Genomic DNA, 27,169 nt, shown 5'->3' on the forward strand with positions numbered 1-27,169 from the left:
TGTAACGTAACAAAATGTGGAAAAAGTCAAGGGGTCTTGAATCATTTCCGAATGCACTGTGATTGGCTATTCCCACATATCATCATCTTCCTATCAAGTGAATAAAGACCACAAGACGCATTTCAAGACTTCCCAAAAAATCACATATATTTATTTCTCAAAGTGGCATTTCAACCATCTAAACTTTACACTATTTTTTGTTTTAATTTACAAAAACCACATTTATTTTAAATAAATCTGCAGATCACTTGAGACTAAATAGTATGTGCTGGATATCAAAATGAATATCTGGTTTTGAATTCCTATATGACTATCCTTCACCTACTTTTAACTCCTCAAAGTGGATATTTAAAAAAATACTTTGGAACATAAAACTATGAGTATACGGAAATAAACACGACTAGGATTGCAAAATTCTACGAACTTTCCTAAAATTCCCAAGTTTTCCGGAAATCCAGGTTGGAAGATTCCGAGAATCAGGTTGGAATAAGAAACGCAGGAATCCTCCAAACGGGACTTCTGGAAAACCAGGGAATTTGGGGAAAGCTAGAATTTTACAACCCTAAATACGACACATTCACTGTAAAAGAGTACCTGTCCCATTCTACGACTTACTGTACCCTAATGGCATTCGACTGGTTTCTAGTGGAATGGTGATCGACAAAGAACTTCATCAAACAGTAGTACTATTCCTATCAGGGACATCGAGTCATTCAGAGCTAATGGCTATTTATTAGAAATTCAATAAACTTTTTTTGACTTTCTTTAAGAGTAAAAAAAAGTTGCTGAACCCTAGTAGAAATATATAGGTTCTGCTTGCTCGACTAGAATACATGGTTTGAGAATGTCAGAGAATTGTGTGTCTGTGTCACTTGGTCCTGCGATCGACAACTGGCGGGTCTGTCTGTCTGTCTCTATTGTTTAAATAGCTTAATGTTAATGAGATGAAGGGCAGATAAGCAGACCCTCTCTCTATCTCTCTTTCTCTCTCTCTCAATTTTTTCTGTCTCTCCCTTTTCTCTCTTTCCTGCTCTCTTTTTCTCTTTAGTAGATTGACTGAGCCCTTCAGAAAACGCTGACTAGACATTCAATCTCATTCATTGTTACTGGCCCTTACATACTGTACTTGTTGTGCTTTTATTTGGTCTAGATCAGGCCACATCAGACGTGTCCCATAGCGAAGGTCTGTGTGTGTTTATGTATGCTAGACTGTGTACACATCTACAACACTCTCTATCAGACACAGAAACATAAGTTGAGAGGTCATTGCAAGAGACTTGGAGTAGGGGATTGCAATTGAGGCGATAACAAGCAATGGGGGAATTCTGGTTGGAGAAATAAAGCTGCGGAGAGTGTGAGAGGCTGTCCATCAGCCCTGTTGCTTGTGACCTGTCAGTCCGTCCATACATCTCTCCATTCGTCATCTGTCAGCACGTTCGTCTGTCTGTCTGTCCGTGGTCCCATGGGGGGGTGGGATTGAGTTGGAGTTGGGATGGGTCTAGGTGTCTAGGAGGGTCCTGTGGTCCTATGGACTCCCACTGTAGGAGTAGTCTGCCTTGTTGTGCATCACCAGCTTGTTGTCCACAAAGTAGAAGCTGTCGGACTGCGTTTTGTATGGGTGCAGGATCATCTCACGCACTGAGGAAGAAGGGAGAGCAAGGACACATCAGTGTGTGTGTGCTTGTGTAAGTGTGTGTGTTTGAGTGAATGCGTGTGTGTGTGTGTTTGAGTGAACGTGTGTGTGTGTGTGTGTGTGTGTGTGTGTGTGTGTGTGTGTGTGTGTGTGTGTGTGTGTGTGTGTGTGTGTGTGTGTGTGTGTGTGTGTATGTGTGTGTGTGTGTGTGTCGGACTGTCTGGTATGGGTACAGGAAATGCATGCATGCGTGCTATGTCTGTGTCTCTGTTTCTATGAGTGTCTATACTCACTGATGTCCTCTGACAGAGGGGGGAACTCATAGATGTGTTCACAGGTGTTCTTGCTGCTGGGCATACAGAAACCAAACTCAAAATCAAAGCTCTTGAGGAGCTGCTCTCTGAAGTAGTGCCTCTCAATCATCCTGAAGTTGTTGATGGGCATGTCTCCCACTGTGAACTCCACACTGTGTCAGAGAGGACAGGGGGACAGAGAGATCCGATAAACTCTTGGAAGCACACTTACACACATCATTAGTTTGTCATAGTTTGATGCAGAACGGAAGTATAATTCCATGTCTCCTCATCTGCCCCCATTCTGTAGCCCTTTCCTGCAGTCCAATGAAACACTGACCTCATGGCTGGAATGTTATTCATATTTTTCAGAATTTCCTAATTAATAAAGATTATTTTAAACAGTCGAACTTCTGGTGATTCTATGTCAAACAACTTTGTTATATTTCAGTCTTCTATGATCTACATAAAGTGTAGTATTGGGATGCAAACTACAAACATTTCAACTTTATATCTGAAATATTACAGGTGTCTTCTTTTTTTAAGCCCATAACCATGTGTGTGAGGTGTATACTTTGGTTTCAAAGTAGATTTGTTTAAGACTACCAAGATTTAGCCCACTGCAGTAATTAATAACAACTGGCCCGAATGTCATTTTCCTCATCTCTCGGTCTCTCTCTCTCTTTCTCCCTCTCTGCCTTCTTTTTTCTCCCTCTCTTTCTCTCTCTCCCTCTCTCTTTCTCTCTCTCCCTCTCTTTCTCTCTGCCCTCAACTGTACGGCCTTCCTGGCTCCTTGGTATCTGTCACTCACAAACACGCATGCAAGCACGTAGGCATGCACACACTCTCACCTCCTCTCACTCTCCGAGAATAGCCCTCCCCATCTGTCTCCTCTTCGTAGAGCAGCAGGGCACTGAGTGTCCACCGCACCACCATTCTTACACACCCACACACCCTGGCGGCCATCTTAGCTCTGACTTACGTGGCTCCGACCTGGCGCAGCTGCAGGAAGGCGGGGGTGAACTGGTAACGGACGAAGCGGCCTCCGTTGGGGTCCAAGTCCTTCTTTTCGCCCGCTGCCACAGTGTCACAAAAGATACCGCGTTAACAAGCCTGCTGTTTTGAAGCGCGGCCTCTCTCAGAGCCTTAGATGATCAACTCACGCAGCGAAATAACACCTTCTCAATGGCGACCTAGCAATTCATTCATGAATCATGCATATTACTGACTGGGCCTAGTTAACCCAGAGGTTGAAGTCGGAAATTAACATACACCTTAGCCAAATACATTTAAACTCAGTTTTTCACAATTCCTGACATTTAATCCTAGTAAAAATTCCCTGTCTTAGCTCAGTTAGCTCAGTCACCACTTTATTTTAAGAATGTGAAATGTTAGAATAATAGTAGAGAGAAGGATTTATTTCAGCTTTTATTTCCTTCATCACATTCGCAGTGAGTCAGAATGTGTACATATACTCAATTAGTATTTGGTAGCAATGCCATTAAATTGTTTAATGTGGGTCAAACATTTCAGGTAGCCTTCCACAAGCTTCCCACAATAAGTTGGGTGAATTTTGGCCCATTCCTCTTGACAGAGCTGGTGTAACCGTGTCAGGTTTCTAGGCCTCCTTGCTCGCACACGCTTTTTCAGTTCTGCCCACAAATTTTCTATAGGATCGAGGTCAAGGCTTTGTGATGGCCACTCCAATACCTTGACTTTGCTGTCCTTAAGCCATTTTGCCACAACTTTGGAAGTATGCTTGGGGTCATTGTCCATTTGGAGGACCCATTTGCGAACAAGCTTTAACTGATGTCTTGAGATGTTGCTTAAATATATCTACATAATTTTCCTCCCTTATGATGCCATCTATTTTGTGAAGTGCACCAGTCCCTCCTGCAGCAAAGCACCCCCACAACATGATGCTGCCACCCCGTGCTTCACGGTTGGGATGGTGTTCTTCGGCATGCAAGCCTCTCCCTTTTTCCTCCAAACATAACGATGGTCATTATGGCCAAACAGTTCTATTTTTGTTTCATTAGACCAGAGGACATTTCTCCAAAAAGTACAATCTTTGTTCCTATGTGCTGTTGCAAACCGTAGTCAGGCTTTTTATGGCGGTTTTGGAGCAGTGGCTTCTCCCCTTGCTGAGCAGCTTTTCAGGTTATGTTGATATAGGACTTGTTTTACTGTGGATATAGATAATTTTGTCCCTGTTTCCTCCAGCATCTTCACAAGGTCCTTTGCTGTTGTTCTGGGATTGATTTGCACTTCTCGCACAAAAGTACGTTCGTCTCTTTTTCTGAGGTCTTAGCTGATTTCTTTTGATTGTCCCATGATGTCAAGCAAAGAGGCACTGAGTTTGAAGGTAGGCCTTGAAATACATCCACAGGTGCACCTCCAATTGACTCAAATGATGTCAATTAGCCTATCAGAAGCTTCTAAAGCCATGACATCATTTTCTGGAATTTTCCAAGCTGTTTAAAGGCACAGTCAACTTAGTGTATGTAAACTTCTGACCCACTGGAATTGTGATACAGTGAATTGCACAAAGTAGATGTCCTAACCGACTTGACAAAACTATAGTTTGTTAACAAGAAATTTGTGGAGTGGTTGAAAAACTAGTTTTAATGACTCCAACCTAAGTGTATGTAAACCTGCGACTTCAACTGTATGTACTGCTCACACATACTGTAGGTCTTAAAACCTATTCGTCATCAGAGGCTATGACCTATAGTTTAGTGCCACAAGTCATATATCCTAGGGTCTAATAATAGAGAATATGTTAACATGTATCTATGAATATGTTAGGGGACACAAATACTAACGGTTATACACTACCGTTCAAAAGTTTGGGGTCACTAAGAAATGTCCTTGTTTTTGAAAGAAAAGCACATTTTTTGTCCATTAAAATAACATCAAATCAGAAATACAGTGTAGACATTGCTAATGCTGTAAATGACTATTGTAGTGTTTTGTAGCGTTTTGAACGGTCGTGTACATAATACTGACCTGGTGCTGGGGGCTTGGTGATCTCAAACAGCACCGTCCCTGTCTCCATGTCTTGATTAAATACATTATAATTGTCACGCCTTGGTCATAGTGTTTTGTGTTTTCGTTATATATTTTGGTCAGGCCAGGGTGTGACATGGGTTTACGTGTTGTGTTTCGTATTGGAGTTTTATAGGATTGGGATTGCTAATGATTAGGGGTGTGTCTAGTTAGGTTTGGGCTGCCTGAGGCGGTTCTCGATCAGAGTCAGGTGATTCTTGTTGTCTCTGATGGGGAACCGTATTTAGGTAGCCTGAGTTTCGCTTTGTATTTCGTGGGTGATTGTTCCTGTCTCTGTGTAGTGTTCACCAGATAGGCTGTAATTAGGTTTCACGTTCCGTTTGTTGTTTTTGTATTTATTAGTTATTTCATGTATCGTTCCGTTTTTCTTCATTAAAGACATGAGTAACCACTACGCTGCATTTCGGTCCGACTCTCCTTCAACAAACGAAGAACGCCGTTACAGAATCACCCACCACACTCGGACCGAGCAGCGTGTTAACAGGCAGCAGCGAAGGGAGGACGTTATGGACAGCAATGGCATGGAGTATACGACGTGGGAAGAAATCGACAGGTGGGCGGCCGACCCAGAGAGAGTGCAGGAGCCCGCCTGGGATTCGCTGGAGCAGTGTGAAGAGGGCTATAGGCGAATGGAGTCGAAAAGGAAAACACGGCGGCGCAGAGCGAAAACCGAAAGTAACCCCCAAATATTTATTGGGGGAGGGCTCAGAGAGAGAGTGGCTGAGTCAGGAGTCAGACCTGAGCCAACTCTCCCGGTTAATCGTGAAGAGCAGCTGCAGTGGGAGAGCCTGCACCACCTGGAGAAATGGACATGGGAAGAAGAACTGGACGGTAAAGGACCCTGGGCTCAGCCTGGTGAATATCGCCGCCCCAATGAGGAAATCGAGGCGAGAAAAGCGGAGAGGCGCTGGTATGAGGAAGCAGCACGGCGACACGGAGCAAAAACCGAAAAGCAGCCCCAAAAATGTATTGGGGGGGGGCTCAGATGGAGAGTGGCTGAGTCAGGAGATAGACCTGAGCCAACTCTCCCTGTTTATCGTGAGGAGCCAAGGAGGAGACCAGAACCAGAGCCGGTGTTGGAGGTGAGCGAAACAGAGACTGTGAAGGAGTTAATGGGGAAATTGGAGGAGAGAGAAATGAGGGAGTTGCTGTGTTGGTGCTTTTTGCATGAGATTCGCCCGACGGAACGTGTTGGGGATTTGATGGCACCTGGGTTAGCGCTCCATACTCGTCCTGAGGTGCGTGTTAGTCGGCTGGTGAAGTTGGTGCCAGCCTCACGCACCAGGCCTCCTGTGCGCATCCCTAGCCTTGCACGTCCTGTGCCAACACTGCTCTCAAGATCTCCAGTACGCCTTCACGGTCTAGCCCATCCTGTGCCACCTCCACACTCCAGTCCTCCGGTAGCAGCTCCCCGCACCAGGCTTCCTGTGCGTGTCCTCGATCCAGTACCACCAGTTCCAGCACCACGCATCAGGCCTACAGTGCGCCTCGCCTCTCCTGCGCTGTCGGAGTCTCCCGCCTGTTCAGCGCTGTCGGAGCCTTTCACCTTTCCTGCGCTGCCGGAGTCTCTCGCCTGTTCAGCGCAGCCAGCGCTTTTCTCCTCTCCTGCGCTGCTGGAGTCTCCCGCCTGTTTAGCGCAGCTAGAGCCTTTCTCCTCTCCTGCGCTGCCGGAGTCTCCCGCCTGTTCAGCGCAGACAGAGCTGCCAGCCTATATGGAGCAGCCAGAGCGGTCAGTCTGTAAGAAGCCACCAGAGCTGTCAGCCTGCATGGAGCAGCCAGAGCTGTCAGTCTGCATGGAGCAGCTGGAGCTGCCAGCCTGCATGGAGAAGCCAGAGCTGCCAGCCTGCATGGAGCAGCCAGAGCTGTCAGTCTGCATGGAGCAGCCAGAGATGTCAGTCTGCATGGAGCAGCCAGAGATGTCAGTCTGCATGAAGCAGCCCGAGCTGTCAGTCTGCAAGGAGCTGCCAGTCTGCAAGGAGCTGTCAGTCTGCAAGGAGCTGTCAGTCTGCAAGGAGCTGTCAGTCTGCACGGAGCTGTCAGTCTGCAAGGAGCTGTCAGTCTGTAAGGAGCTGCCAGTCTGCAAGGAGCTGCCAGTCTGCAAGGAGCTGCCAGTCAGCACGGAGCCGCCAGAGCTGTCAGCCTATATGGAGCAGCCAGTGCCGCCAGTCTGCCCAGCGCCGCCAGTCTGCCCAGCGCCGCCAGTGCCGCCAGTCTGCCCAGCGCCGCCAGTGCCCCCAGTCTGCCCAGCATCGCCAGTCTGCCCAGCACCGCCAGTCTGCCCAGAGTCGCCAGTCTGCCCACCGTCGCCAGTCTGCCCAGCGTCGCCAGTCTGCCCAGAGTCGCCAGTCTGCCCAGCGTCGCCAGTCTGTCAGGATCAGTTAGATCCACCAGTCAGCCAGGATCCACCAGTCTGCCAGGATCCGCCAGAAGTGCCAGTCAGCCAGGATCCGCCAGAAGTGCCAGTCGGCCAGGATCTGCCAGTAGTGCCAGTCGGCCAGGATCTGCCAGTCAGCCAGACTCTTCCAGATCCGCCAGTCAGCCAGACTCTTCCAGATCCGCCAGTCAGCCAGACTCTCCCAGATCAGCCTGTCAACCAGTCTCTTCCAGATCTGCTAGTCAACCAGAATCTTCCAGATCTGCTAGTCAACCAGAATCTTCCAGATCTACTAGTCAACCAGAATCTTCCAGATCTGCTAGTCAACCAGAATCTTCCAGATCTGCTAGTCAACCTGAATCTTCCAGATCCGCCAGCCAGCCAGGATCTACCGGAGCCTACTACCTACCTGAGCTTCATCTCAGTACTGGGCTTCCTCTCAGTACTGGGCTTCCTCTCAGTTCCGGGCTGCCCCTCAGTTCCGGGCTGCCCCTCAGTTCCGAGCTGCCCCTCAGTTCCGAGCTGCCCCTCAGTTCCGAGCTGCCCCTCAGTTCCGAGCTGCCCCCTCAGTTCCGAGCTGCCCCTCAGTCCCGAGCTGCCCCTCAGTCCCGAGCTGCCCCTCAGTCCCGAGCTGCCCCTCAGTCCCGAGCTGCCCCTCAGTCACAAGCTGCTCCTCAGTTCAGTGGGGTTCTGGGTGAGGACTATTAGGCAATGGTCGGTGGCGAGGGTGGATTATCCCAGGACGCGAAGGGGAGGAACTAGGACATTAATGAAGTGGGGTCCACGTCCCGAGCCGGAGCCGCCACCATGGACAGACGCCCACCCGGACCCTCCCTATGGTTTTGAGGTGCGTCCGGGAGTCCGCACCTTGGGGGGGGGGGTTCTGTCACGCCTTGGTCATAGTGTTTTGTGTTTTCGTTATATATTTTGGTCAGGCCAGGGTGTGACATGGGTTTACATGTTGTGTTTCGTATTGGGGTTTTATAGGATTGGGATTGCTAATGATTAGGGGTGTATCTAGTTAGGTTTGGGCTGCCTGAGGCGGTTCTCGATCAGAGTCAGGTGATTCTTGTTGTCTCTGATGGGGAACCGTATTTAGGTAGCCTGAGTTTCACTTTGTATTTCTTGGGTGATTGTTCCTGTCTCTGTGTAGTGTTCACCAGATAGGCTGTATTAGGTTTCACGTTCCGTTTGTTGTTTTTGTATTTATTAGTTATTTCATGTATCGTTCCGTTTTTCTTCATTAAAGACACCACTACGCTGCATTTCGGTCCGACTCTCCTTCAACAAACGAAGAACGCCGTTACAATAATGATGGACAGTATCTAATATCTGTACTGTATAATATGATAGTTTCGACATAGCACATACCTGGTACAGGGGGCTTGGTGATCTCAAACAGCACCGTCCCTGTCTCCATGTCTTGATTAAATACATTATAATGATGGACATGTATCTAATATCTGTACTGTATAATATGATAGTTTCGACATAGCACATACCTGGTACAGGGGGCTTGGTGATCTCAAACAGAACCGTCCCTGTCTCCATGTCTCGGATCTTGAACCGTGTGAAATCGATCATGTGAACGTTCTCCTCTGGGGAACATAGGTAGTCTGAAACAGAAAGGAGACAGAGCACCTTTTAATCTGAATACAGGAGGGCTACAGGAGGGCTACATACTCTACAGAGCACCTTTTAATCTGAATACAGGAGGGCTACATACTCTACAGAACACCTTTTAATCTGAATACAGGAGGGCTACATACTCCACAGAACACCTTTTAATCTGAATACAGGAGGGCTACATGCTCTACAGAACACCTTTTAATCTGAATACAGGAGGGCTACATACTCCACAGAACACCTTTTAATCTGAATACAGGAGGGCTACATGCTCTACAGAACACCTTTTAATCTGAATACAGGAGGGCTACATACTCTACAGAACACCTTATTATCTGAATACAGGAGGGCTACATACTCGACAGAACACCTTTTAATCTGAATACAGGAGGGCTACATACTCTACAGAACACCTTTTCATCTGAATACAGGAGGGCTACATACTCTACAGAACACCTTTTAATCTGAATACAGGGGGGCTACATACTCTACAGAACACCTTTTAATCTGAATACAGGAGGGCTACATACTCTACAGAACACCTTTTAATCTGAATACAGGGGGGCTACATACTCTACAGAACACCTTTTAATCTGAATACAGGGGGGCTACATACTCTACAGAACACCTTTTAATCTGAATACAGGGGGGCTACATACTCTACAGAACACCTTTTAATCTGAATACAGGGGGGCTACAGAAGGGCTACTACAAGAGGGCAACATACTCTACAGAACACCTTTAAATCAAAGGAATTAACAGTTGTTCCACAAAGACTATGGGATACTTTTACGATACATTTGTTCAAGTTCATGAACATTCTAGAATTGTCAATTGTCAACCTCTTGCATACAAACCAGACCAGAAATGTTTAATATAAAATGTAACTTTGATCAAATAAAGGAATGTAAAAGCATGAAACTTGGTGTAACAATCATCTTCGGGAGAAAGAGAGGAGGACCAAAGCGCAGCGTGGTAAGTGTTCGTGATGATGTTTAATTAAAACTCAGAACACTAAACAATAAATGACAACGTGAATTTACAAAACTGAAATGGTACCGTGTGGCCCAAACACTCACACGGAAACAAACACCCACAAACCAAAAGTGATACCCAGGCTGCCTAAGTATGATTCTCAATCAGGGACAACAATTGACAGCTGCCTCTGATTGAGTACCATACTAGGCCGAACTCAAAAACCCACATAGAAAAACAAACATAGACTGCCCACCCCAACTCACGCCCTGACCATACTAAAACACAGACAAAAACAAAGGAACTAAGGTCAGAACGTGACACTTGGTACACCTGGACTACAAGTAATAATATCTATGTTAAAAGACAATTATGCAGTTGTTACAGCCTTGTGTACACTGATTCAGCTCTTCTGACCCTGCCCCATCCAGCCACCTGGCCAGCCTGTCAGATCCTCACCTAACACAGAGACAGAAATAGCTATTTTTACTCCTCTAATCCTTGAGTCTGCCAAGATGTGACACTGACAATAACCACAGAACCTCTCTGTGATAACATGCAGGACCACAGTGTTTTGTGTCACACTAACAGAACTGACAGCTTGGAATATGAGACACTTCTATAAGGCCCTCTCACAGAACTGACAGCTTGGAATATGAGACACTTCTATAAGGCCCTTTCACAGAACTGACAGCTAAGAATATGAGATACTTCTATAAGGCCCTTTCACAGAACTCACAGTTTGAAATATGAGACACTTCTATAAGGCCCTCTCACAGAACTGACAGCTTGGAATATGAGATACTTCTATAAGGCCCTTTCACAAAACTGACAGCTTGGAATATGAGACACTTCTATAAGGCCCTCTCACAGAACTGACAGCTTGGAATATGAGACACTTCTATAAGGCCCTCTCACAGAACTCACAGTTTGGAATATGAGACACTTCTATAAGGCCCTCTCACAGAACTGACAGCTTGGAATATGAGACACTTCTATAAGGCCCTCTCACAGAACTGACAGCTTGGAATATGAGACACTTCTATAAGGCCCTCTCGCAGAACTCACAGTTTGGAATATGAGACACTTCTATAAGGCCCTCTCACAGAACTCACAGTTTGGAATATGAGACACTTCTATAAGGCCCTTTCACAGAACTCACAGTTTGGAATATGAGACACTTCTATAAGGCCCTCTCACAGAACTCACAGTTTGGAATATGAGACACTTCTATAAGGCCCTCTCACAGAACTCACAGTTTGGAATATGAGACACTTCTATAAGGCCCTCTCACAGAACTCACAGTTTGGAATATGAGACACTTCTATAAGGCCCTCTCACAGAACTCACAGTTTGGAATATGTGGAAGGGAAAATATTAGGACAGAAATAGAACACTGACAAGCACGTATGGTTCCAATACAGCTCAGTTGGTTGGAGCATGTTGTCGACAACACCAGGGCAACACCAGGGGGCCAGCCAACATAACCTAAGGTTTGGGTCGAGGGTACCGTACGCTGATCCCACACCCTTAGAAAAAAAGGGTTCCAAAAGGGTTCTTCGGCTGTCCCCATAGATGAACCCTTTTTGGTTCCAGGTAGAATCCTTTTTGGTTCCGTGTAGAGCCCTCTCTGTGGAAAGGATAATACATGAAACACAAAAGACTTCTAGCTGGAACCAAAAAGGGTTCTTCAAAGGGTTATCCTATGGGGAAATGCATAGAACCCTTTTAGGTTCTAGATAGCACCCTTTTTGCAGATCTGTGCCCAAGGGACAGCATCTACAGCCCTGTGGCATACACTCACCTCCCCACAGGCTGTGGATTAGGACTAAGAGGCTTACATTGTTTCACCGTCATATGGACAGATTGGAAGACGTTAAGGGGATTTGGGGAAACTATAGGTTTTGCTGTACTATAACCCCCATTCCCCCGACACCATCCCAAACATTGACCACTACACCCCTTTCATACACCCCTCCCTACCTGCGTCCCATTAATGGAAACTACAGGTGGGCACCTGCCTCTAAGCCTTTGATATAACTTCATGTCAAAACTGTACTGAGGTAGAATAGTAAGAGCATGTTCTAGTAAGAGTTCATCGAGGCCTCAAACACACACAAAACAAACACTGTGTGCACACTCTCTCTCTTTCTCTCTCTTGCCTCTTCCTATCTCTCTCTCTCTATCTCTCTCTCTCTTTGTCTCTCCTCTCTCTCTCTCTCAATTTCAATTCAATTCAAGGGCTTTATTGGCATGGGAAGCATGTGTTAACATTGCCAAAGCAAGTGAGGTAGATAATATACAAAAGTGTCTCTCTATCTCTCTCTCTGTCTCTCATCCTCTCTCTCTGTCTCTCATCCTCTCTCTCTCTCTCTCTCTCTCTCTTCCTCTGTCTCTCTCTCAATTCAATTCAATTCGCTTTATTGGCATGACGTAACAATGTACATATTGCCAAAGCTTATTTTGGATATATACAATATATAATAAATGAAATAAAAATGAGAATCAAAATGGTCAACGGGACAACAGTATCAACAATAACCAAGTGTCAAAATAACCCTACATTTAACAATAACAATAAGCATACAGTAGAGGACATGTGCAGGTTGATTGGTCTGTCAGACACTGTGCCTCATCTTATGGCAGGCAGCAATGTAGTGCGCTGCCAACCCACAGCTCTCTGCGTCCTCCCCCAACAGGACGGGTAGCCTATCCTCATCAGAGAGGTCTTTGAAACCTTGAATAAGGGTTTCAAATTTGGGAAAATGACACTCTCTAATTATTTGATATTTTTTAAATTTTTTCAGGAAATGCAGCTCCGTCTCAGGTTCGACTGTTGTACAGTGGTTGCACAGCCTTTCCCTTCTCAATGGCAAGGCTGTGCTCACTGAGCCTGTACTTTGTCAAGGTTTTTCTAAGGTTTTGATCAGTAACCATGGTCAAATATTTAGCCACGATGTACTGACGATTTAGGGCCAGATAGCACTGCATTTTGCTTTGTGCTTGTGTTTGTGTTTCCCAATAAGCATTGTAGTTTTGTTTTGACTGTGTTGTAATTTGGTTTATTCTGATTGATTGGATGTTCTGGTCCTGAGGCTTCAGTGTGTTAGTAGAACAGGTTTGTGAACTCAGCCTCAGGACCAGCTGGATGAGGGGACTCTTTTCTTTGCTCAGCTCTTGGCATTGCAGGGCTTGGTAATATATGAGAGGGGATATGAGAGGGGGTCACTGTATTTTAGACGTTTCCAAAACTTAATTGCTCTTTTTGAGTTTTTGTTATTAGTGGATATTGGCCTAATTCTGCCCTGCATGTATTGTTTGTAGTTTTCCTCTGGACATGTTGGAGAATCTTACAGAACTCTGCATGAAGGGTTTCAATGGGGTGTTTGTCCCATTTGATGAAATCTTGTTTTGCAAGTGGACCCCACACCTTGCTGCAATTGGTTCAATGACATATTCAATTCGTTTTAATAGGTATTTCAATTTCAATTAGCTTTTTAATGGCGTAGAATGCCCTGCGTGCTTTCTCTCTAAATTCATTCACTGCCTCATTATTTTTAAACCTAAGTAATTGTAGTGTGTACAGTACAGTATATGTTGTACCAATTGAGAACTTTGGTCTAATTCCCTGAGATCTCTCTGTCTCTCTGTATCTCTCTCTCTCTCTCTCTCTCTCTCTCTCTCTCTCTCTCTCTCTCTCCCTGTCTCTCTCTCCCTCTCTCTGTCTCTCTCTCTTCAGTTCTTTACTTACCTAAGGGTTAGGAAGCAGATGGACCAAACTGGCTAGCCAATGACCAGGAGATATTTTTAGCCTTCCTGTTACCTAGCTGTGCTACATGGAGAGAGGGGAGGTGTGTGTATGTGCAAGTGAGTATGAAAGGTCTTGTGTGTGTGTTTGTGTATACGCATGCACGTGTGTGTGTATGTGTGCGCTCACATACGTGTGTGTCTACGTGGGTGGAGGAGGGCGGAGTGTTGCACTCAAAGGGCCTTCACACAAACCTGCTGAGGTCTTAAGACGACGCCCTCGTTCCCTGCTCAGGCCCCGGTGTTGTTAGGTTCATTAATATAATTGGTAGCAGGCTTTGGACTCTGCTGTGTGTGTGTGTGTGTGTGTGTGTGTGTGTGTGTGTGTGTGTGTGTGTGTGTGTGTGTGTGTGTGTGTGTGTGTGTGTGTGTGTGTGTGTGTGTGTGTGTGTGTGTGTGTGTGTGTGTGTGCTGTGCAGATGGCAGTAATTCCCTTGTGAGTTGTGACTGGGTTTCCTGGCTACTTTCCATCTCACCTACTACCCACCTGTCATTATAATCCACACCACAGTACTACTACACCCACAGATAGATAGTAACAACTGTATATACTGTGCGTGTGTGTGTGCGTGCGTGTGTATTCTGTACTGGTGGGATAATGGACCTTTTTAATATGTAAGACCGGGGCTCTATGTCTAAGTCCAGAAAGGTTGTCTCAGTGGAGTTGATGGGAAAGCACTCAGCACTGGGATAGCCACACAACATCACATGTCTGCTGGAATAACAGACCAGTCAACAGATGTACTTTACATGTAGCTCTCCAACTTAAACCAGCAACCACAAATTCTGTGATTTTTACTTCTGAGGCCAACCTACTGTAAGGTTGAGGGTTACAGTGGTCTGAGGGTTACAGTGGTCTCAGGGTTACAGTGGTCTGAGGGTTACAGTGGTCTGAGGGTTACAGTGGTCTGAGGGTTACAGTGGTCTGAGGGTTACAGTGGTCTGAGGGTTACAATGGTCTGAGAGTTACAGTGGTCTCAGGGTTACAGTGGTCTGAGGGTTACAGTGGTCTGAGGGTTACAGTGGTCTGAGGGTTACAGTGGTCTGAGGGTTACAGTGGTCTGAGAGTTACAGTGGTCTCAGGGTTACAGTGGTCTGAGGGTTACAGTGGTCTGAGGGTTACAGTGGTCTGAGGGTTACAGTGGTCTGAGGGTTACAATGGTCTGAGAGTTACAGTGGTCTCAGGGTTACAGTGGTCTGAGGGTTACAGTGGTCTGAGGGTTACAGTGGTCTGAGGGTTACAATGGTCTGAGAGTTACAGTGGTCTCAGGGTTACAGTGGTCTGAGGGTTACAGTGGTCTGAGGGTTACAGTGGTCTGAGGGTTACAGTGGTCTGAGGGTTACAGTGGTCTGAGGGTTACAGTGGTCTGAGGGTTACAGTGGTCTGAGGGTTACAGTGGCCTGGGGGTTACAGTGGTCTGAGGGTTACAGTGGTCTCAGGGTTACAGTGGTCTCAGGGTTACAGTGGTCTGAGGGTTACAGTGGTCTCAGGGTTACAGTGGTCTGAGGGTTACAGTGGTCTCAGGGTTACAGTGGTCTGAGGGTTACAGTGGTCTGAGGTTTACAGTGGTCTCAGGGTTACAGTGGTCTGAGGGTTACAGTGGTCTGAGGGTTACAGTGGTCTGAGGGTTACAGTGGTCTGAGGGTTACAATGGTCTGAGAGTTACAGTGGTCTCAGGGTTACAGTGGTCTGAGGGTTACAGTGGTCTGAGGGTTACAGTGGTCTGAGGGTTACAATGGTCTGAGAGTTACAGTGGTCTCAGGGTTACAGTGGTCTGAGGGTTACAGTGGTCTGAGGGTTACAGTGGTCTGAGGGTTACAGTGGTCTGAGGGTTACAGTGGTCTGAGGGTTACAGTGGTCTGAGGGTTACAGTGGTCTCAGGGTTACAGTGGTCTGAGGGTTACAGTGGTCTGAGGGTTACAGTGGTCTGAGGGTTACAGTGGTCTGAGGGTTACAGTGGTCTGAGGGTTACAGTGGTCTCAGGGTTACAGTGGTCTGAGGGTTACAGTGGTCTCAGGGTTACAGTGGTCTGAGGGTTACAGTGGTCTGAGGGTTACAGTGGTCTGAGGTTTACAGTGGTCTCAGGGTTACAGTGGTCTGAGGGTTACAGTGGTCTGAGGGTTACAGTGGTCTCAGGGTTACAGTGGTCTGAGGGTTACAGTGGTCTGAGGGTTACAGTGGTCTGAGGTTTACAGTGGTCTCAGGGTTACAGTGGTCTGAGGGTTACAGTGGTCTGAGGGTTACAGTGGTCTCAGGGTTACAGTGGTCTGAGGGTTACAGTGGTCTGGGGGTTACAGTGGTCTGAGGGTTACAGTGGTCTCAGGGTTACAGTGGTCTGAGGGTTACAGTGGTTCACAAAATAACTGATGTTGATGTATGACACTTCTGTACTACTAAGAATATTATGCCAGAGTCAAGTTTGATTTGTCACATGCACATGTACAGTGACATGGTTAACTGTAAGCCATATCCAACAGTGCAGTATTCAATATCAAAACAGTATAATATATATAAAATATAGAAACTTGAGAAATAAGAGAGGAAGAAAAAGACAAAAACAGAAGAATGTCAGCTATATTCAAGGTCAGTGCCAATACCAAATGGACAATGTGTAGTGATACTGGAGTATTGAGGTAGATACTGTAGCTGTAGGTGAATAACACAGTGTTTTAGGGGTAAATGTGGTAAATAAACAGTAGGAATATGGAGGGCTGCACACTACAGTATATCTTAAATAATTGCCCATTGAGCCCAAACACTAACTTACAGCTCTTAGGCTAACCTTTTCCTCCTTGGGGAGCACAGGTCATTCAGGTTCAAATTGGTGTGAAATAATACATTTCAAATGAAATGTTGCTGTCCCCTCAATAATAAACAAAGAATTATAGAAGGTAAATATTCATAACAAAACACTGTAGACTATTACAGCTCTATAACATGATTGTAGGTCAGTTATATGTGTAGTGACTGAATGACCTTCATTTACACGCTGACTCTGGTGCCATACGGTAGGTGTTATCTAACACCTAACACGTTAGATCAGAGGCCCATGCTGTGTCCAGGCATCGGCTAACAAGTGGGAGAGCAGAATAGTGCGGCCCTTAAATCCTCATCAACACACAACCATGTTGCATCACAGTGTAAGACAAGTCAAGTGTACATTCAATCTCTGGTTGAAAAAATAATGCTGTGTCGTACTCAAAATTGTAAGAAATTACGTTATTATGACCATTCAATTTCTATAATCGATGTCCCTTTTTCCAATCTGTCACTCAACCCCAAAGGCTCCACACACATTTCTACAGCCATGACAACTACAACCACAGTGTGTTGGAACTGAAGGTGCCGTTACCCTGGCAACACTGGCACTATGTTCTTGGCACATGGCAGCCTTACCTTCTTTACAGTGACTGTGATGTCTGATAAGAGTGATGTTCTCAGAACATGAGACAGCTACAGATCAGCTAGCTAAACAGGAGCTCCACGAGCAAATTGTATGAGCCCCACTACCCATACTGCAGTACAAAGGTTGCATTTCAGTAGTCGTCCCCATGACCCATAGTACAAAGAAGGCCGCATCTCAATAGTCTAAAGTGGCTTCCTCCCCTTTACTGATCTGAACACAGACAAATCAATTATGGAGGATGCTTTCACCTGTTCATTTCATTCATGTCAGTGTAGATTGCCGGAAGGGCACAAGGAGAGACTATTGAGACACACCCAAAGTGACCAATACTCCATTGCTCATCACAAAAGATGACAATGATAATATCACTACATTATCTGTACCTACTGTAGGTCCAATAGTAATTGAGCCATCTGAAGTAACAGGGTCTGAAATGCTGAAGGCTCAGAGTAAGATAGCATCAGAGACCTTTGTGCAGGCAATGCCAAAAGGCACATGGACCCTGTTCCATCAGACTGTCATGATGACTCCCTATAATGCTTGTATGAGCATGAGCTTTTCAATCATTTCAACTAACATGGCATGGGCCACGTTATCCCTGATTATTCATGTAGCCTAAATATTGTATTCCGTTCTCAACACATCCAGATACACAATATACACCGCACATCATATAAGTGATCATGTCAGCTTCCTCATTGGGAATTCTACTTTCTGATTGATTTCTGTTGCAGCTTTAGCTTTGCCCACTCATTCAGTCCAGTGGGCAGGTAGGTAGGGAGAGAATACACTACATGGCTGCCTAGCATTAAATTGAATCTTTGGCCCCGTGAAACACTGCACCGCAAAACGTGTGTGTGATTCTAAATCTGAAGCTGACTGGACAGATTACCGACAGATGCCCTGCAGAGGAGGGAGAGCAACACGCCAAGTCACTCACACACACACACACACACACACACACACACACACACACACACACACACACACACACACACACACACACACACACACACATGCTAAGTCAGCCAGAATTACAGATGGAGGGAGAATGTCATCAGACATTACACACTATGCTAATTAACCTGCGCTAATTTCCCTCATCGTGATCCAGGCGGTGTGAACATTTGCATAGAAATAAATGTACTCTACTTGTAAACAAATGTCATACCCAACGAGTCACCAAAAAGCCCTGCAATCACAGCTCCTAAATGTCTCTCCATTCTCTCTCCTCGCTGAGTAAGGCCTGCATGTACATAATAGATGGACATAAGTACAGTAATAGCCGCTGTTAAAATCCTAACAGACCCCATCCGCTGTACTTTAAGGGTCATTTAAGTGATCATTGTGTATATTTCCTCACAAGGAACGACAACACAAGATTGTGATTTACGTCTAAAACATTGAGAGAGGGACAGAAAGACAAAGTCACGACAAATAGGGCGTGAATCATCATATTCAACATGAAGAGGTTCCACTTCCGATTCATCTGAATGGTTATCCTTGAAGAGGAGAGAAGGAGAGGAGAGGAAGAGATGAAAGGAGAGAAGAAAAGGATGAGAGGAGAGGAGAGGAAGAGAAGAATGGAGAGGATTCAATGAGAGGTGGGAGAAGAGGAAGATTATACATTGTAATTGAATGTTAAAACAGTTCTGTCCATTAACCGGATCCCAGCAACGACCTGGTCCATGATGACCTTTACCAGTATTCCCTGGAGTAACTAGGCTAATAAAGATGAACAAAGCTATTGCTTAATTTACAGAGAAAACCATCAAAAGGACATTTCTGCCATCCCACCAGGAGTTGACCTGCATATTACAATACATCAATGTCTGAGTAGAGACAGCCTATTGATATCATTGAGCAAGGTGGCCCAGATGATCTACGCATCTATGGAGGGTATATGAATAAGTATGTGTGTGTGTGTGTGTGTGTGTGTGTGTGTGTGTAAAGTATGCATGTGTGTCTCTGTGTATGTGTGTGTGTGTGTATTCCTTTGTAATTAATACATTTGTCTCTGTCTAAATTCAGTCTGATTGGTCCAAGCACACTTCCAGTATGCAGCAGGACAGAGCACAAATGAACCTGCATTGTATCAGTCTGTAGTCAAAATCAAATAAATAATTATAGGCCAAACTCAAAGCTGTCCCCCCTGGTGAAAATACTTGAAACCCATGTGAGTGAACAGCTAAAAGAGTTTTTATTTACTAACTCTATTTTATCAATGTACCAATCGGGCTTCAGGAAGAAGCATAGCACAATTACAGCAGCCATGAAGGTTTTAAATGACATCACTGAAGCCCTTGACAAAAAACAGCACTGTGTCTCACTTTTTATTGATCTCGCTAAAGCTTTTGATACAGTTGATCATGCTATACTGAGGCAGAGATTGTCGAGTGTAGGTCTTTCGGAGCATGCAGTTGCATGGTTTGTTAACTATCTGTCTGATAGAACTCAGTGCACTCAATTTGATGGGCTCATGTCTGTTAAATTGTCTGTCTGTAATGGTGTGCCCCAAAGCTCTGTACTTGGTCCTCTCTTATTCACTATTTATATAAATAATTTAGACAAAAATGTCCAAAATGCGCAACTTCCTTTTTATGCTGATGATACTGTTATTTACTGCTGTGCCCCGTCTCTTACAAAAGCTTTCCAAAACTTGCCAAATGCTTTTTATACAGTTCAACATACCTTGTGTCAATTGAAGTTTATCCTCAATACTGACAAAACTAAACGAATGGTGTTTTCTAAAGCAAGAAATAGACCTCTGAACTTTTCACCTATTATGACCTGTCAGGGCATTGAGATTGAGACTGTAACCTCATATAAATATCTTGGAATTTTAATTGATGACGGCCTCTCTTTTAAATGACATATTCAACAATTTACAAAAAAATGTAGGCTTGAAATTGGGATTTTATTTTAGGAATAAGGCCTGTTTTTCTTTTGAAGCCAGGAGGCTAGTATCAGCTACATTTATGCCTTTACTAGACTATGGGGATATTTTATATATGAATGCTTCCGCTCAGTGTTTGAGATCAATTGACACTCTTTACCATGGCACTTTGAGATTTATTTTAAACTGCAAAACCCTTATGCACCCACTGCACTTTGTATACCAGGGTTGGCTGGCCTTCTCTAGTCACTCGTAGGCTCAGTCACTGGTATACTTTTATTTACAAAGCCATTTTGGGTTTACTACCTTTTTATTTGGGCATTTTTATTGTTCAGAAATGTGGTGGGTACTCTCTACGTTCGCTGGACTTTATCCTGCTAACTGTTCCAAATGTCCGAACTGAATTTGGTAAAAGGGCTTTTATGTACTCTGCGCCATCGTCTTGGAACGCCTTACAAAATTCTTTTAAACTGGAAGAACTTGTCCCGATTGGTATTTTTAAATCACTGATGAATGATCTTGAGACTGATTCCCTGACCTGTCAATGTTTTTAATCTACTGTGTTTGATTTTGTTATACTGTTGTGAATTCTATGGTTTTTACTAGATTACTTGTAGTTTTTCATGTTGTTTGTCTGTCATTTTTGTAAATACTTGGTGCTGCCTATCTTGGCCAGGACGCTCTTGAAAAAGAGATTTTGAATCTCAATGAGCACTTCCGGGTTAAATAAAGGTTTAATAATAATAATAAATAAAAAATCTAAGCACATTTTATTGGTCACATACACACATTTAGCTAGATGTTATTGTGGGTGTAGCGAAATTCTTGTAGATGCCTACAATGTCAGGTGTATTGATGTTCCAGTACCAGCATGGTTCAGTGAGTCAGAACATTGAGCAGTGGCTTACTGCTTACTCTTCAAAGCAGAGGGATTCTCTCTGTAATGAACTTCACCAAAACACTTCCTTCAAACTGCTGGCTGTGCAGATATCAGACAGGAGCTGCTTGGCAGAGACTTGAGGGATGCCACTGCACTGTGCAGTTAAAAGGCCAGTTTACTTTGTAGTCTAGTCTACACAGAGTACCACTGTTGTCTTGCTGACTTCAGCGTGTGTGTGAGTGTGCGTTTGTGTGTGTGTGTGTGTGTGTGTGTGTGTGTGTGTGTGTGTGTGTGTGTGTGTGTACTGCATCACAAGAAAATTGCCATACAGGTGGCTATTCATCAACCTGTAATGACTAAAAGGTGATATTAAAATGACAGGTGGGTGACATTAGACAGTTCATGAGAACCAACTCTAATATTGATAGAATTCATAACTGATAAACGTTTTTTCCCCCTGTTTGTGAGGAAGCATGTCATCCTAACGGAAGCAGTCTGGCACCTGATAATAATATGAGCTCTAGGTCTTATTGTATGTGCTTATGCACTGTAGATACTGTGAGTGGGATAGAAATGGGCTTCACAGAGTGTGAGTCGAGCTCTATGGATCGTTCTGTGTGAATTAGGATCTGGCGGATACAGTATATCACTGTGTCCTCTGGCTCTCAGCTAGATACAGTATATCACTGTGTCCTCTGGCTCTCATCTAGATACAGTATATCACTGTGTCCTCTGGCTCTCATCTAGATACAGTATATCACTGTGTCCTCTGGCTCTCAGCTAGATACAGTATATCACTGTGTCCTCTGGCTCTCATCTAGATACAGTATATCACTGTGTCCTCTGGCTCTCATCTAGATACAGTATATCACTGTGTCCTCTGGCTCTCATCTAGATACAGTATATCACTGTGTCCTCTGACTCTCATCTAGATACAGTATATCACTGTGTCCTCTGACTCTCAGCTAGATACAGTATATCACTGTGTCCTCTGGCTCTCAGCTAGATACAGTATATCACTGTGTCCTCTGGCTCTCATCTAGATACAGTATATCACTGTGTCCTCTGACTCTCAGCTAGATACAGTATATCACTGTGTCCTCTGGCTCTCGTCTAGATACAGTATATCACTGTGTCCTCTGGCTCTCAGCTAGATACAGTATATCACTGTGTCCTCTGGCTCTCAGCTAGATACAGTATATCACTGTGTCCTCTGGCTCTCATCTAGATACAGTATATCACTGTGTCCTCTGGCTCTCATCTAGATACAGTATATCACTGTGTCCTCTGGCTCTCAGCTAGATACAGTATATCACTGTGTCCTCTGGCTCTCAGCTAGATACAGTATATCACTGTGTCCTCTGGCTCTCATCTAGATACAGTATATCACTGTGTCCTCTGACTCTCATCTAGATACAGTATATCACTGTGTCCTCTGACTCTCATCTAGATACAGTATATCACTGTGTCCTCTGGCTCTCATCTAGATACAGTATATCACTGTGTCCTCTGGCTCTCATCTAGATACAGTATATCACTGTGTCCTCTGGCTCTCATCTAGATACAGTATATCACTGTGTCCTCTGGCTCTCATCTAGATACAGTATATCACTGTGTCCTCTGGCTCTCATCTAGATACAGTATATCACTGTGTCCTCTGGCTCTCATCTAGATACAGTATATCACTGTGTCCTCTGGCACTCAGCTAGATACAGTATATCACTGTGTCCTCTGGCTCTCATCTAGATACAGTATATCACTGTGTCCTCTGGCTCTCATCTAGATACAGTATATCACTGTGTCCTCTGGCTCTCATCTAGATACAGTATATCACTGTGTCCTCTGGCTCTCATCTAGATACAGTATATCACTGTGTCCTCTGACTCTCATCTAGATACAGTATATCACTGTGTCCTCTGGCTCTCATCTAGATACAGTATATCACTGTGTCCTCTGGCTCTCAGCTAGATACAGTATATCACTGTGTCCTCTGGCTCTCATCTAGATACAGTATATCACTGTGTCCTCTGGCTCTCATCTAGATACAGTATATCACTGTGTCCTCTGACTCTCATCTAGATACAGTATATCACTGTGTCCTCTGGCTCTCAGCTAGATACAGTATATCACTGTGTCCTCTGGCTCTCATCTAGATACAGTATATCACTGTGTCCTCTGGCTCTCATCTAGATACAGTATATCACTGTGTCCTCTGGCTCTCATCTAGATACAGTATATCACTGTGTCCTCTGACTCTCATCTAGATACAGTATATCACTGTGTCCTCTGGCTCTCATCTAGATACAGTATATCACTGTGTCCTCTGGCTCTCATCTAGATACAGTATATCACTGTGTCCTCTGGCTCTCATCTAGATACAGTATATCACTGTGTCCTCTGGCTCTCGTCTAGATACAGTATATCACTGTGTCCTCTGGCTCTCATCTAGATACAGTATATCACTGTGTCCTCTGGCTCTCATCTAGATACAGTATATCAGTGTGTGCTATATGGGATGCTTGGTATTAGCTGATCTAATACAAGGCCCTGTGGTTTGACAAGTCATGTGGTTTGTCTGTGCGTGTGTACATATGGATGGATGGTTCTTTGTGTGTATAGTTTGGTTGTTCTGTGTGTGAATCAAGGATCCTGGGTGTAATTAGATATAGGGTGTCACTGTCCTCTCAGTCTGCGTTCTACGGGATGCCGCTGCTTCATATGGTCAAGGAGATCTGGTTGGTCTGGAATCCTATGTGTGGTTCTGTCTGTGTATGTGTGAACATAAGGGACCCTGCTCTATGAGTGTTTATGCTCTATGAGTGTCTATGAGCTCTATGAGTGTTTATGCTCTATGAGTGTCTATGAGCTCTATGAGTGTTTATGCTCTATGAGTGTCTATGAGCTCTATGAGCGTTTATGCTCTATGAGTGTCTATGAGCTCTATGAGTGTTTATGCTCTGAGTGTCTATGAGCTCTATGAGTGTTGATGCTCTATGGGTGTCTATGAGCTCTATGAGTGTTTATGCTCTATGAGTGTCTATGAGCTCTATGAGTGTTTATGCTCTATGAGTGTCTATGAGCTCTATGAGTGTTTATGAATAATATGTGGCCATGCGTGTGTGTATCTCTTCCTGTGCGACTGTGTGTGTGTGTTTGTCCGTGTGCTTGCCCATGTGTGTCGGCAGCTCGGTGGCAGCCAGATGCCGGAAGGCTCTGAAGTGGCAGCGTCTCCCAGGTTCCCTCTGTCTCTCTCTCAAAGCCTCTCTCTCTTTCCCTCTTTTTCTCTCCCTCTCTCTCCTTGAGAAGAGTGCCACTCTTCACTTCCTTTTCCTTTAACAGCATCACCTAGCAACGCTCCTTCTGATACCATGCCAGGACATTCTGCTTTCTGCTCCACCTCTATCCCCTTTCCTCCCCTCCACCCTCCTTTCCTCCACCTTCCCTCCTCTCCACCCACCTCTCCTCCTCCTCCAACTTTCCTCCCCTCCACCCACATCTCCTCCACCTTCCCTCCCGTCCACGCACCTTCCCTACTCTCCACCCACCTCTCCTCTACCTTCCCTCCACCTTCCCTTCCCTCCACCCACCTTCCCTCCTCTCCACCCACCTCTCCTCCACCCACCTCCCCTCCACCCACCTCTCCTCTTCTTCTACCTTTCCTCCCCTCCACCCACCTCTCCTCCTCCTCTACCTTTCCTCCCCTCCACCCACCTCTCCTCCTCCTCTACCTTTCCTCCCCTCCACCCACCTCTCCTCCTCCTCTACCTTTCCTCCCCTCCACCCACCTCTCCTCCTCCTCTACCTTTCCTCCCCTCCACCCACCTCTCCTCTTCTTCTACCTTTCCTCCCCTCCACCCACCTCTCCTCCTCCTCTATATTTCCTCCCCTCCACCCACCTTTCCTCCCCTCCACCCACCTCTCCTCCACCTTTCCTCCCCTCCACCCACCTCTCCTCCTCCTCTACATTTCCTCCCCTCCACCCACCTCTCCTCCTCCTCCAACTTTCCTCCCCTCCACCCACCTCTCCTCCTCCTCTACCTTTCCTCCCCTCCACCCACCTCTCCTCTTCCTTTCCTCCCCTCCACTCACCTCTCCTCCTCCTCTACCTTTCCTCCACTCCACCCCCCTCTCCTCCTCCTCCAACTTTCCTCCCCTCCACCCACCTCTCCTCTTCTTCTACCTTTCCTCCCCTCCACCCACCTCTCCTCCTCCTCCAACTTTCCTCCCCTCCACCCACCTCTCCTCTTCTTCTAACTTTCCTCCCCTCCACCCACCCACCTCTCCTCTTCTTCTCCCTTTCCTCCCCTCCACCCACTTCCCCTCCACCCACCTCTCCTCTTCTTCTACCTTTCCTCCCCTCCACCCACCCACCTCTCCTCCTCCTCTACCTTTCCTCCCCTCCACCCACCTCTCCTCCTCCTCTACCTTTCCTCCCCTCCACCCACATCTCCTCCTCCTCTAACTTTCCTCCCCTCCACCCTCCTCTCCTCTTCTTCTACCTTTCCTCCCCTCCACCCACCTCTCCTCCTCCTCTACCTTTCCTCCCCTCCACCCACCTCTCCTCCTCCTCTACCTTTCCTCCCCTCCACCTGTCCACATTGCTTTCTGTCCACTTTGCATAAGCAAGACAAAGCAGAGCTGAACGGATCATGTTAGGGTTGATTCAAATGGTAATGAAACACTCTTAGCTGGTCTCAGATCTGTTTGTGCTGTATAGATGTAACTTATATTGTTGTTGAAATGCTACTTTACAGTGATCTGATAAAGTGGTGTCAGACCACTGGGCCTCCTGCTGTGTGTGTGTGTCCGTGTGTCTTTCTCTGTCTGGTACTTAACATGAGGTAGGGCCAGTAACAGAAAGGTTGCTGGTTTGAATCTCAGAGATGACTAGGTGGAAATCTGTCTGTACCCTTGAGCAAGGCACTTAACCCTTAGTAAGTTGCTCTGGATAAGAGCGTTGACTCAAATGTAAAAAAAATAAATAAATGAGAAAGACCTTTTACACACTTTGGCTCAGAAAGCAATTTGGCTGTTACTGCCTGAGGCTCTGCCTGTAATACATTACAGTGTGATGCAGAACACTTTCAGATATGTCTTGGAACAGATGTGTCAACATACAACACGGTACATTGACATGAACTCCACGTAATAGGGATGTGGGTTTTATGCAGGTTCTACGATTTATGTACAGTCCTTACATTCGTGCACAGTAGACGACAAGGCTACAGGATATGATAGAGCCTCAGGTTATTCCAAAACTGGACACAATACAGCATGGGCTGACACTGATCTGCATTTCTGGCATCGAATGCTTCAAAGCTCACAGAAGTATTGCGGAGGAGTAAAATTAGACTCAGTCTTGAGTCATGCTGTTCTTATAAAAAGGACCTGTATGACACAAGATGGCCGTTCATGGCATTCATCATCAGCAAGTGACTGCCATATATAGTTCTTAAAGAAAGGGACCTGTTTTGACACAAGATGTCTGTTCATGGCATTCATCATCAGCAAGTGACTGCCATATATAGTTCTTAAAGAAAGGGACCTGTTTTGACACAAGATGGTTGTTCATGGCATTCATCATCAGCAAGCGACTGGCTGTCATTTATAGCTCTAATCCCCCAGATTAACCAGGAGGACTTTTCAGCCACACGCTTCATTCACATCTCCTATTTAAAGTACATGCCCAAAACCTAACAGTTGACAGTCTCCCACAGGAACAAATCTACATTTGAAATAGTTTTTTTCTTCAGGATGATAGTGATAGGCTTTTTATTATGCTTCTTCACACAGCATGTCTCAGATATGCTGCCTGTAGGCTACTGGTTGGCTGCCTGGCTGACTGTGAGGTGATTGGCTGGCTGGCTGACTGTGAGGTGATTGGCTGACTGGCTGTGAGGTTCATTGAAAGGTTGTGTTTTATTTAAGAGCTGAATGGAGATGAGATCTCCTCCTTCCTCTTATCTTCCTCCTCAGCCCCCGCTTGGTCTGTTGTTTGGTCAGTGTGAAAAGGCAGCTTGATTTTGAAGGGAATGCGTGAGAGGGCCTGTGTCTGTTTGTATAATGGTCTGGGGGAGAGGTATCAGGAGGGTTTACGTCTCCATCACACCGACAGCGTCATTGTGCAAAATGGTACGCAGCATCATCTGGATATGTGTGAAACAGAAGTTCAATATTCCCTTTTTGCTACCATTTCTGTCAAGCCGTCT

General features: G+C 45.5%; 1 protein-coding gene across 2 annotated transcripts in view; it reads right to left on the reverse strand.

Moving 5' to 3' along the window:
• Positions 1–120: 120 nt before the first annotated feature.
• Positions 121–27,169, reverse strand: part of LOC109905654 (protein unc-119 homolog A) — a 38,390-nt gene continuing 11,341 nt past the window's right edge. The window contains exons 2-5 of one of the 2 annotated variants that reach the window (XM_031790771.1): positions 8,872–8,985; positions 2,909–3,002; positions 1,927–2,099; positions 121–1,638 (exon numbers count right to left, since the gene is read on the reverse strand). In XM_031790771.1, the coding sequence (XP_031646631.1) occupies positions 1,526–1,638; positions 1,927–2,099; positions 2,909–3,002; positions 8,872–8,985 (494 nt within the window). In that variant the 3' untranslated portion in view covers positions 121–1,525. Of the gene's footprint in view, positions 1,639–1,926; positions 2,100–2,908; positions 3,003–8,740; positions 8,808–8,871; positions 8,986–27,169 lie in introns of those variants that run through there. The other variant, XM_031790772.1, reaches the window with a different exon arrangement.

Source organism: Oncorhynchus kisutch, linkage group LG15, assembly GCF_002021735.2.
Source record: "Oncorhynchus kisutch isolate 150728-3 linkage group LG15, Okis_V2, whole genome shotgun sequence".
Classification (NCBI taxonomy): domain Eukaryota; kingdom Metazoa; phylum Chordata; class Actinopteri; order Salmoniformes; family Salmonidae; genus Oncorhynchus; species Oncorhynchus kisutch.